The following is a 12,813-nucleotide window of genomic DNA, read 5'->3' as shown; positions in this document are numbered from 1 at the left end:
CCTTTCAAGGCAGACATTCCATAGAGGTATAGATTCCACAAAATGAGCCTTTCTGCAGACGCGGATTTAGGACCAAGTTCTATTTTCTGGTTAATCATCAAAAATAAAGTTATATATATGCATATATGGTAAAATAAGTTTACCCAGTTTAATAGATAACACATTTTATTTATATCATTATAATTACAGATAATTCCTTGCACTAAACAAAAACTAGTAACCCTGGGTGAGATATATAATTCTGAACACTTCTGTCTGCTGACCACCTTTTAAACCAGACATAAACCACCTATAATGTTAGAAAAGTTCTGACCCATTATAAATATTATTAAACTTGCAACTGTGTCCTGCATAAGGGTTGCAACAGTAAGCTATAAAAGGCCTTCAAGAAATCTTTTCAGAAATTTGAATAATTACTAAAGCAATACAGATGCTATATACCTATGTAACATCCAAGAGGCATAAAATAAACTGCTATTTACTAAAACTAATTTTACTACACCATTATCTTCCACAGCCAGTCCTCTATATTTATCACTGTACAATATACATCTAATATCCCAATAATACTTAGCCTCTAGGCAATCTGCCAGAAATCACGGACAGAATAACTTCTTTCTGGTTTACAGCCTGAAGTTTTATTTTCCTAATTTATATCCTCTAATTATTCTACCCTTTTGTCTTCATGTTTCATTTGCTTTGTGGGCCCATCAACATCTCTTAAGTCTTTCTTAATCCTCAAAAACTCCCTCAAATTAGTGCCTTCATTATTCTGGTTCTTATCCTCCGTTGCACACTTAAATCTGTTTTTGTGTACATATAGCTGGAACAGAAATCCAACTGATTATGCTTCCCATTCTAACTTTTGGTTCAGAAGACAGGTGCAAGATCCAAGTTTCATTACACCTTGCTTGCAACACAAACTGCTCCTATTCTCCCTCAAAGGAAAAAAATGTACTCACCATCCAAAAGGTCCCTTATTTTATCCAGATAAATTTCAAAATATGACACCTGAAAAAATATAAGGGGGGGAAGGATAGTAACCACTGCCCAATCAAAGTCCACAGCAACTTATATTAATGATCTATCATTGGGAGGGCAGTGCAATCCATTTAGAGATCTGATGTTATTCTTGTGAACCACTTTGAGAATTGTTGTAACTGAAAACTAGTACACCAATACCATAGAAAGGATCTGTAAACTTCAACAAATATATCTCTATAGTAAACTATCAGGCATTAAATCTTTGAATAACATTTGCACACATCATACAGTTAACATACAAGTCAAGTGATGTGTCTAAAGAGATCACTAACAGCCCCAAATATAACTAAGATACAAAGCTTCATACTTGCAGCTGAAGAAATACCATTCAACACAATGGCACTTTGCAGAATTTTAAGTATTTATATCTAAAAGAATACTATGAAAGTCTATAATGTTGATGATCAACCATGCCCAAACATCTGTGAAAATGATCTGTTTTAATCCCACAAGTAATGACTATTTGTACCCCACCTATCATACGCAAACAATATGCCTTAACCATAGATCCCCAACTATAATCTATTTCATTTTTCACAACCTTTGAAAGAGCTTTTCTAGCAAACTACAATGTTCTATTCCCATACTAGATTTTGAAAGAAAATAAATTTAGAAAGTGCTGACACATAATACTACATAATATAGAAATTACTGTACCATTCAATCTTATTAAACCAATTCTTTTAAATAGAGAACAAGCGATGGTTCATGATATTTTAGGATATTTTTAGTGGTTTATTATACCTTGGTCAATTATAGTTTAAATCATTTGAGAGTCATTCTTTCAACCTAAACTGTCTTGGGATCTCCAAACCAGATGGAAATTGTGTCTCTCTTATAATACTTAGAATTCTGTTGTCTTGAATTTGACATGTGTATAATTTAAAAACAAACTTGCCTTAATATGAAACTCCAAATTCTCATCCATGGAATAAATATAATTAAAAATATCTTGCACAATCCTTGGAATAATCCCCATTCCATCCACATCATGTAGCTTCCCCTGGATTTAAAAAGAAAGAAAGAAAGAAAGAAAGAGAAAACAAAGACCACATACATTACAGATTTTTAGAACACTAACCAGAAAGCCTTTAGGAAATGCCTTTATAAGCAATTAATTGTCTAAACATATAAGCATGAAACCACTTTGAGGTTTTTTAACAATCAAGCAGAGTAGATATTCTTATGAAATAAAGAAATAATCCAAACAAATTTAATTAAGTATGTTCCGAAGATTTCAATTGTGAGGAGAGAACAACTGTTAAATCACACACTGCAATAGGACTTACAGCCCAATCCCAAGTAGGTTTACTCAGGAGTAAGTTCTATTGAGTTAAGTTATACTTATATCCAAAAATACATTTGGTAATATGCTAAACCTTGGGTGAGACAGACCATATATTGGAATAAAGTGATTCACAGTTATCATTCTTTTTGTAAGTTCCTAAAATGAGCAGTTAACTACCCTAAGCTGTTGACTCAGGCTACATTTAATGTGTTGCCTTCTGAACTGTTTTGAGGTAGTTACGCTGCTATCCTTCTCTCCTAGGTTGTCTTTTAACAACCAGAAAGTGATTTTTATGATAAAACTCATCAGCAAATGATTCTCACTTTACTGCTCTGACTACCAGCTCAATATGCTAAATACTTGTTGGGAGAATTGTAGCCAATTTGTTATCAATGGCAATAAGCACAAGGAGGCAATCACCTGATGCTGGAAGGATAATTGTTGGAATCTACTTAGGACATATGTTATCTTGTATATATGTATATGAGCCAATGACATCTGTGTTATACTCTGTTAGGTCTACACATTTTTTGCATTAACTTAAAAAAAAAACTTTTGTTGTAGAAAAGTCTTCCATTTTAAAATATATCACATATAGCAGAAATTGTTAGCTAACTTTGATTTTCTCCCCACACCTGGAGGCTTTACTTTCTGAATATGGAAACAGGTTTAGATATGTTTAGAGAAGTGTGTCCCAAGTATGCCTGACCACAATATCTTACCTCCATAGTGTGAGTTTTCCCAGATGATGTTTGCCCATAAGCAAATATTGTACCATTGTATCCCTCAAGTACATCTAGGGTAAAAGAAAATGCATACTAATGATATATCCACAACTCATATGAACCACCCTGAAACAGTTGCTATCTTCCAAAAGTATTCGAACAAATTTTGCAAACAAGTACAAGTAACCTTGCATCTGGTGAAGCCTTGTAAATAAGTCCCATAACATGAGGCTGAAAGAGGGACAGAATTCCATCCCTCCTTCGGCAGCCCACTGCATTTTGCAGTTGGGCAAGGGGGTGCTCCCCTGAGGCAGCCTTATGGTTTCCACGCTGGACAGATTTGGACAACTCCACTACATCTCCGCTAGTCCAAAGATTCATCTGCATGCAATTCCCTGTCAACTACAGCTAATAGGCTTGCAGCTATACTGGTTCATGAGAAAGGCTTCAGGTGTAAACCCAGAGGAAAATTCTGTACCTGCTGTCTTGTGGGACATCTTTAGGAGAAGAAAAGGCTAAGGAGTATACCCTACACAACTCCAGAGCGGAGTCCCTAAGACAGTTGGATGGCGTATTGCACACCTCCTTTTGACCACTCCTGCAGCCAAGCTGGTGCCAAATGTATTGTTCTGCTTTCCTCTGGACCACATCAGCAAGACCAAAAAGGGGGTGCAGCCCTGGACCCCCATACACACTGCCCAGGCTTGTCTCCCAGAGAGGTCACTTCAGTGCTTCTAATACAGCAAAAACAACGCAGTAGGCAGCAGTTATGAGATACTGGTCTCTGCAGCCACAGCAGGCGCTGCAATTTTCCAATGGTTTGACTTCATCCCCGGAAATGCACTCCACTGTCTCTTGAGACAGATACAATGTCAACAGCTAATAGGCAGTTGTATAAATTCAGGTATCAAATGCACAGTTAGCTGGAAGGAGCAGATGATGGGAATCAGCTATTGCCCTATCTAAAGCTCCCGAACAAGGTAACCAGTAAAGAGCCTGAACTTATACTTGCTCCTCACAATACAATGTTCACACCTGGGAAGACTAAAGACATCTTACAATTATATGTATTGCCAATATCAAAGTCTCATAAGCAGATATATCCAGATGTAGCAAAGTAGCCCTAGATCTTGCATACCTATACTTTCAGCCGATATAGGGACAGAAGGCCAATCTGTCTTACTACCTATTCCCACACCTCAGCCCACACCACGTTCACAAGATTTTCAGCACAATAATCAAAATAGAACAGACAGGGGGGATGAAGCCTGAAGAATGGCAGAGATTTAAGAACCAATGTCATTCTTTAACCTGAACTGTATAAATATCTTCCTGTCTGCATTTTAATTAGTACCTCAAACGCATGTTAGGTGGAAATACAAGATGAATTACATTATGCCCAACAACCCCATTTGCGATTCATTTATTAAGAAGTCTCCTCTTACCTTTGACAATCTTTTTTGCACAGTCATTATATACTTGCTCCTGTGATGTGTGTGACTGGAACACGCGGTCAAATGCGTAAGGCTTGGACTGAAAAATATACAAAAATAGAACTATAAAAATCAAAGTTAGAAATTAAAGAGACCAGATCTTTACATCTCCACTTTTAGCTTTGTGCCCTTTCATATCCCTATAAGAGCTGCAGCAAAAATGAAGCTATATTCTTGAAATACCATCCTGTTCAAATATTGAATGGTGGTTTTTTTTGATACCAAACAGAGATATTAATGTACCCCGTGCTAAAAGACTGTGAAGTGTGGAAACAGATTCCCTAACTGATGAGGCAGGAATCCCTTTTAAGAATAAAAATAAAAGTATTGCCAAGGGGGAGTGGCACTAAGAACAATCCAGCCAAGTCAGGACCCACTGATTTCATTTTTTTAAAAAAGCAGTTGTTAACGCTCCTTAGTCATAACAGTAAGATTATTAAGCACTGAAATTTGGCTGGATCACGCTCAAAACGTTTAGAGGCTGAATTTCAAGCAAATAAATGGCCTGAAAATAAGCCTCAAAGGTATATCACACGATCCCTGCTAAAAATGACTACAATACACTGAGATTGGGGAGAGTAATTCCTGCTAAATCTACTCAAAAGTAAATCTCATTGAATTCAATGGGGCTTTGATAACATAAGGGAGAAAACGGATGAAGTAGAATTTCACAACTTAAGTCTGAAAAAAAGTTTTAACCATGACAGGTTAAAAATGGAATCACATCTTGCATTTTTATATTGTTACAGAAGAGGAATACTTTGACAAACTGAACCCCGTCAAGGGAAACAGCTATAAACAGCAACGTTGATTCAAAATCCTTTCCATTAATATATGTTTTACTATGCATTACTATCAAATACAGTCTACTGTTAAGTCAGTTAAAATCCTGTCACCACAAAGTTATGCTATTTACATGTCTGGACACCTGCAACTCTACAATTGCTGGAGAAAGCCAACATCTGTGAATATGGAACATAGTAAGATGTCTTATGCCAAGTTAGAGCACTGGTCTGTCTACAAAACTGTCTACAAAGACTAGCAGCAGATCTACCACTGAGTTATGGTCCTTACAGATTTATAATCAAAAGAGTACATAGGGGTTTTTGGGGGGGTTTGGAAGACGCCTGTGTGTGAATTTGTTTTGTGTGTAGATCAGTGCAGTAGGGCTCTGTTCTGATTGAATGAGCAGTCATGACGAACCCGTAGATCCTATCTGCAGCAGCCTTCATCCGCCTTCACAGCCGTTACACTCACTGAACTACACATACAAAACAAGTGTTTAGATCTGGTTTGCTTCTTTTTCTGCAGTCATTCCCAGATTGTTGACTGCAATTGTGGCTATCAAGGCCCCACAAATACAGTCAACAGTATTGAAATGGTTGAGAATGGGAACCAAAACAATGTTGCGATACCAAGGCCAGCCAAATGTGTAGGCTCCTGCCAGGTAAGTAAACAAGTGGTAAACAACTTTATCCAAACCTAAGGAAGGGACAAGTTCACGCAAAGAGCCATGTGAGCGTAGGTAAACTACAGCCCACTTGGGCCTTTATTTTTTGTATTGAATTCCATGTAACCAAAAATAACTATAATACTTTTGTCAGCAAATATCTGATCACATGCTAATAAGTTCTGACTTTGTCGCTGCTTGTTTGTGTAAAAGTGTTATTTGGATCCGTAGAAGTGTTAATCCTGAGTAATTCGAAATAATAGCTGGAGTAGATGCTTTATGCCATCTTGTTTTCTTAGTATGTTTGTTCTTTGCTCTAAAGTAGATGCTGGTATAAGAAGCAATGTAATCTCCATGTATAGTTCAACATACAGAATTACAGCTGCATATAAATATTGAGCCAACACCTATGTTTTCCCATCCCAACACAAGCATGCTTAAAAATAGAAGCCTGCCCTAGACCTGTTTCATGCTATAATAATAATAATAATAATAATAATAATAATAATTTATTTATACCCCGCCCATCTGGCTGGGCTTCCCCAGCCACTCTGGGCGGCTTCCAAGAAATATCAAATACTGTAATACCTCAAATATTAAAAGCCTCCCTAAACAGGGCTGCCTTCAGATGTTTTCTAAAAATCTGGTAGTAGTTGTTCTCTTTGACATCTGGTGGGAGGGTGTTCCACAGGGAGGGCGCCACTACCGAGAAGGCCCTCTGCCTGGTTCCCTGTAACTTGGCTTCTTGCAGTGAGGTAACCGCAAGAAGGTCCTCCTCCCTTCCCAAACCAATTAATTATTTTTGTTGTTGATGACGGCTTTTGATCTGATTTCATTCTGACCCATCGCTCCATATTTATTTCTTAAAATTGAAAAGGAAAGAGATAACAGTAACAGACTTTTGGTTTTCCTTTCATTTGAGCATCGTGGTTTTTTTGCAGCTGTTTTTGAGCATCGTGTTTTTTTTGCAGCTGTATCCATCTATCTGTATCACCACAAATCTTTTTCATAATCATGCAAAGCTGTAACACACCAAGTTTTAGAATATAGAGGAATTCCCCAACACCAAGTATACAAATTTACAAATCTTTTCTTCTTTGTGCTGTCCAGGAAGGGACCATTTAAGTCACCTTCTTTTAATATGTCAAGAAGTTGATCTGAATGCAAAACATGCCTAAATGTTTGTAAACAAACTGCTAGAGAAAGCAGTAAGAATATCTGTCCAAGAGTTTCAACCTTTTTTTTTTTTTGGAATATGCTACAGTATTCTGCCTTTTTAAACCTACTTATAATGTACTTTTAATTCATGTTGTCCAGTAAGGTTTACAAATGATGTAAATTTCAAAGTCCATCAAATATACCCTGAATTATTATTGAAGACCATTAAGGCATTAAATAATCCCTCATTGCTAAGATAAGTACTATAAACATCTGGTAGCTTTCGTTAAAGCCAGTGTGAAAACTATTGGCCAAGTATGTAAAGTGCATCATAATTTGATATGCAAAACCCATGGCAAAATAGATCTGGAAGACTAAGACATGTGTCAAGTTTTGTATTAGACAGTGAAATCTCTGAGAGAAACAGATATGCAATTAGAAGATAGACTGCTCACCCATGGCAGGTAGTATATATTTCACGCTAGCCCTGGTTCACTTGCTCATTGAATACTTTGAAGCTCAATAGCAAGTATATTGTTTCTCCCATCTGACTCTGCTCCCATCAGAGCTGAGCTTACTACTTCCATTCTATCTCCCTCCTCTAGTAGCCAGTCACTCCAGCCTACTCACCATTTGGAGAACAAATGCTGTGGAAGCAAGACAGACAATAGGATTAAGCCACTAAGAAAAAGGACAGGTGACAATATGGGGGAAGCAAAAGACAGTCAGCTACGGCTAACCCAAATGTCAAAGATGGGGCAGAAACTCTGCTGGAAGAGATAGTAAAGAAGCGCAGACATTGAGTCAGAAGGAGAGAGAAGGCATTAGTTTGTGGCATAAGCACATCCTGTGATGTTTTTCTCCATGCATTTCTGTTGATGGGAGACAATAAGAACCCATCTTGCACGCACAAACCTGATCTCATTGTGCCTACTAAGGCCTACCATGTACTTGGGCTTCCCTATTTCTACCTATGAGTAGGACTCATTTCAAACTACTATTCTGTTGCTGCATCTGGATGTCAAACTAAACCAAAGTTTCGTGCAACATAAATAAGCCTATCTTACCTTGTCAGATGAACCAAGGTTCAAGGTTTAATTCTCCTGGTCAAACTGTAAGTTTTAAGCCACAAGACAAACCTTGGTTCAGCTCATGATTGGTTTGGGAAGAGCTAGACCCCATGCCTGGGTTCAGACAATATGCGAAACCAAGTTTTGACTAAGCTCAGCACAACAGGATAGCAACTAGGGAAGAGCAAAGTGATAATGATTTCCTATTTGGAAGCCCACACATACCCAAAGTCATAGTTTGGTTTAGTGTGACATGCAAACCAGGTCTGTGTCATAACCCCCATGCCTTGAAGTTGGGTTGCTGAAAATCACCCATGGTTGTTAACCACTGTTTGAAACACTGGATATGACAATCTGCAGTTAAGTGAAGGCAAAAGCTTCAACACAGCTTCTCCCAGCTGCAGGGTGGTGGGGAGAAGATTGCACAAGTCCAGGAAGGGACTAGGTACTGTCCTGATAAACTATGGTTTAATATGATAGTCAAATATATTCTCTCCTTGAGAAAAGCTGTGGCCTAAACTGTATAGGTTTTACCTGTGAGGAGCTTGTAATGTCTCAATGATGGAATGAACAATAAAACCATCTAAGTTGCTTAAAAATAATAATAAATGTGCATTGTGGCTTTAAAACACTACCAGAAATAATGACACAGACTGTTTTCATACTCAGCCATTTTGCTAAAATGTTCCCAATTCAGTCTACAGGATGGGAGGCTAAACTGGTTGCAATTAATTCAGTTTTTCAGTACAATAACTGGATTCCCTCATGGATAGACTGGCTTACCACAGTTACGAAAACTCTAGTAACTTTCAGATTAGACTTCTGTAATGTATTATACATGGGGCTGCCTTTGAAGACTGTCCATAAACTGTAGTTTGCTCAGATTCTTGAGACCTAACTAAGCTCTGGCATTGGGAGCCTAATTTACCAATCCTAGTACTTTTACAAAACCAGGGCTCTACACAGGAAAGTTAAAATGTTTAGCAGCAGAATGCTGAATACATTTTAGACAAGGAAAAATAGGAGAGCAGACTAATAAGAATGAATTTGCACTACAGTGGTACCTCTGGTTATGTACTTAATTTCGTTCCAGAGGTCCGTTCTTAACCTGAAACTGTTCTTAACCTGAAGCACCACTTTAGCTAATGGGGCCTCCTGCTGCTGCACCGCCGCATGATTTCTGTTCTCATCCTGAAGCAAAGTTCTTAACCAGAAGTAGTATTTCTGAGTTAGCGGAGTCTGTAACCTGAAGCGTATGTAACCTGAGGTACCACTGTATAGCAGTATCTTACTAGCTCACATCTCAGAGGCTCTGCACTCCTACCACAATTCCAAGTTGCAGGGCCTCAAACACTAATTGTTCACTAATATCAACGGCATTTTAACTGCTGCTCATCACATCACTCATCATCTTAACACTATATCATGAATCCCATCCGGGTAAGAACACCCCAGGTGAAATTACTCTTCCATGCCCAAGGATTGGGGAGGACACAATGTATTGTTTAATCTCTTGGAAGCTTGCCATATGCTTTAAAGACTATATTGTTCATCTTCACAGCAGCCAAATTGATGATTACCATAATTCTTGTTTTAGAGATGGGCAACAGAGAGTGAGATTCTGAGTGCCTGAAGTCAATCACTGATCTGGGATTTGACCAGATATTTTGGTGCAGCTGGCAACACTGTTACAATGTTAGAATCACAGTATCGTAGAATTGGAAGGGACCCAGAGGGTCATCTAGTCCAACCCCCCTGCAATGCAGGAATCTCAAATAAAGTATCCATGACAGATTGCCATTCAATCGCTGCCTTAAAATCTTTTTTTTACAAGATTTTTCATTTTACAAGAAAAATCTGTTGGATATTATTAAACCCTCTAAATAGGAATGCTAGATTGTAAAAGGAGACACATGAGTGGCCAATAATGGCACGCTTTCTGTATATGTGTGTGTGTCTCCACACACAGTTTGTTGACCATTTAGTGACCCAAATATACATACACACACGACCCAATTACTAACACGTTAGTCTGTTCTAACGTCAACAGCATGCTGAGCATTTTCAAAGTCCAAGCTTAATTTATCAAGATAAACAAACATTAATGCCCAGCATTTCTTAAAGTTTTGAAAAGTAAATTTAATATTGCAGTTCAATAACTTGTTTTACCAAGTTAGTTGCTTGAGCTGCATGCTAGTTTTTCAGATGTCTGATGGGTGGGGCTTTGAAACAAAAACAATCTACAGCACTACAAAAAAGCTTTTATCAAGTCAGTTTTAAAATGGGACTCTAGACTTAGTGTGACATCATGCTGAAGATCAGAGAGGATTTTTAAAGAGGTACCTGTCTGAGGGAAAAAGGAAGTGCAGTCTTGTAGAAGAAATGCTTAACAAACAAAAAAAGCTGTGCACATTGTTATGCGTGCTGTCAAACTGATACCATGAGTTTCACCTATGGAACTCTTTTTCATCAAGTCATTGTTCTCTCTGATGAAAACACTTTTTGAAAGTGCTGACTTCTATCCCAAGTATTTAAACATCAACAACTAGTTCAGTTACGTTAAAAAGCTTGTCTTCCCAATATAAACATGTGCAATTTTCTTCCTTCAGTAAAACACCCATTCATGTGATTTTTGAAGTACTGTATTCCGATCTGTGAGTTCCATTCAGCGGTCAAACTTACCTTACAGAGACTTCTAGTTATTAACTATTAGCTGTCCACCTACACCTATTTTCATAGCGGCACTGAAGTTTTACTATAAATGACATTGCTACAATATCATAGCCACCTTTAGTACAGTTCCAGCGTCATATCTGTAACATGTTTGAACTCTACTTGCTTAATACCGCTTTATAGTCTGGCAACTATCCCAGTGTATGCAAGGTTCATTATTCAATATTTTACAGCCTGTTAACTGCAAAGGTGGAAAAAAGAACCTTAGTACAAATAACTGTCAGCTGATTTCTTTGGAAAAGGCTCAGTGGCAGAACACATGCTTTGCATGCAAACCGACTCAAGTTCAACTCCCAGCATATCCAGGTAGGGCTGGGAGAAACTCCTGCCTGAAGCCCCAGAGGGCCGTTGCCAGTCAGCTGAGACAGTACTGAGCGAAATGGGCCAATGGCCTGACTTGGTATAAAACCATCTTCCTATGCGGCTGGTGTCAAACCCCCTGAGATGGAGGGCGGGGGCTGAGAAACCGCTACACCACCGCTCTCTATTGCAATGTGCATTTTACAGCATCTGTTTTTTTATGCATGCAATAGAGCCGGCACCCCGGGTAAACACGAAGCAAAACAACAACATCACTGGAGCGGCTTTTGTGTGGAGCGCTAGGAGCGCCTCAACTCCCTTACTCAGCAGCTGGAATTATGACATTAGGAAGGTTACAGCTTCCCCCCATTTCAACAGATTTCACAGGCGCGGCGCAGGGAGGGAGGCAGAGGAGGAGGGGGCGCTCCTGCAGCCAACGCCCGACCCCTCAAGACGCCCCTCGGTCCTCACTGAGCCCCCACTTCGACGCCCTTCCCTCCTCTGCTCCCTCAGCCCCGGTTCCACCACCGGCTCGCACGCCCCCTCACTCACCCCGGGTGAGCCCACCCTGCTTCTCCCCTCCAAGCGCCCCGGCAACAGCTTTCCTTCCGCCCTCCCCCCACCCAATTCCTCACCCCCCACCCGAGGTGCTTCACACCGCCGCCCCCGCCGAGGTTTCCAGAGTTTGCTGGGTCATGGAGCCCCCACCTCCGGCTCCGACCACCCGGCAGGGGGGCTGCGGCCCCTCCTCGCCGGCGGGCCGACCCCCCTCGCACTCACCGCGATGACGACGGTGTCTTCGCCCTGGAACTTGGCGATGTACTTGTCGCCGCGAGTCACCTCAGAGTCGTTGAGAGGCCTGAAGCGGCACATCACTTTGATGTTACACTCCGCCGGGTCCGCCATCTTAGGCCAAAGCCGTCTCCTCCTCCTCCTCCTCCTCCTCTCGGGCGTTCAACGCCTTATCAAGCGGCCGCGTCTCCAGCCGCCCGCCGCCGCCTCCGGCCTACCCTTCCCCTGCCTCTGGAAGTGGTGCGGGGAGACTCTCGGGTCGCAGCCGTGAGGAGACCCGCCGCGGCCGAGAAGAATGGGGAAGGGCTGCTCCGCCCAGGGCCGCCGCCGCCGCTGCCGCCGCCTCCTGCACTCACTTCCTTTCCAATATGGCAGCCATGGCAGCGCCTGCAGCCGGCGAATCCGGGCCCTCCCCTTCTCCGGGCAGAGGCGGGGCGGGCGGGCAGGGCGAGGGAGAGGGGGTGACGTCACCCACTGCAGAGAACGCCGCCGGCTCACTCCGCCGCGCGACGCCCCGCCTCGGACTTGGTGCGCACGCGCGGAAACGGCCCTTCTTCTCCCCCCAACCCCAAACCCCGCCCTTTCGATAAAAGAAGCCGCTATGCTGTAAGAACAGACTTTCGAGCCGAAGCGAGCTTTCGTCGCCTTCCGACGAAGAGGCCGAGCGCGCAGGCGCACGTGGTGGAGGCCGGTGGGCGGCAGCGGTACTGCGCCTGCGCGTGAGGCTCGAGGAGGGAAAGGTGGAACGAGGCGCTGAGTA

The 12,813-nt window shown here is 41.2% G+C and overlaps 1 protein-coding gene across 1 annotated transcript in view; it reads right to left on the bottom strand.

Annotated features, from left to right (window-relative positions):
- Window positions 1-12,478, bottom strand: part of KIF5B (kinesin family member 5B) — a 37,271-nt gene extending 24,793 nt beyond the window's left edge. The window contains exons 1-5 of the mRNA XM_079996448.1: window positions 12,042-12,478; window positions 4,503-4,590; window positions 3,055-3,128; window positions 1,943-2,047; window positions 963-1,011 (exon numbers count right to left, since the gene is read on the bottom strand). Coding sequence (XP_079852574.1) covers window positions 963-1,011; window positions 1,943-2,047; window positions 3,055-3,128; window positions 4,503-4,590; window positions 12,042-12,167 — 442 coding nt within the window. The 5' untranslated portion in view covers window positions 12,168-12,478. The remainder of the gene's footprint in view (window positions 1-962; window positions 1,012-1,942; window positions 2,048-3,054; window positions 3,129-4,502; window positions 4,591-12,041) is intronic.
- Window positions 12,479-12,813: the final 335 nt, after the last annotated feature.

The sequence above is a fragment of the Podarcis cretensis genome (assembly GCF_951804945.1).
Source record: "Podarcis cretensis genome assembly, chromosome: 12".
Taxonomy (NCBI): domain Eukaryota; kingdom Metazoa; phylum Chordata; class Lepidosauria; order Squamata; family Lacertidae; genus Podarcis; species Podarcis cretensis.
Note: the sequence above shows the minus strand (reverse complement) of the source record. Positions and strands in the feature narration are given on the sequence as shown.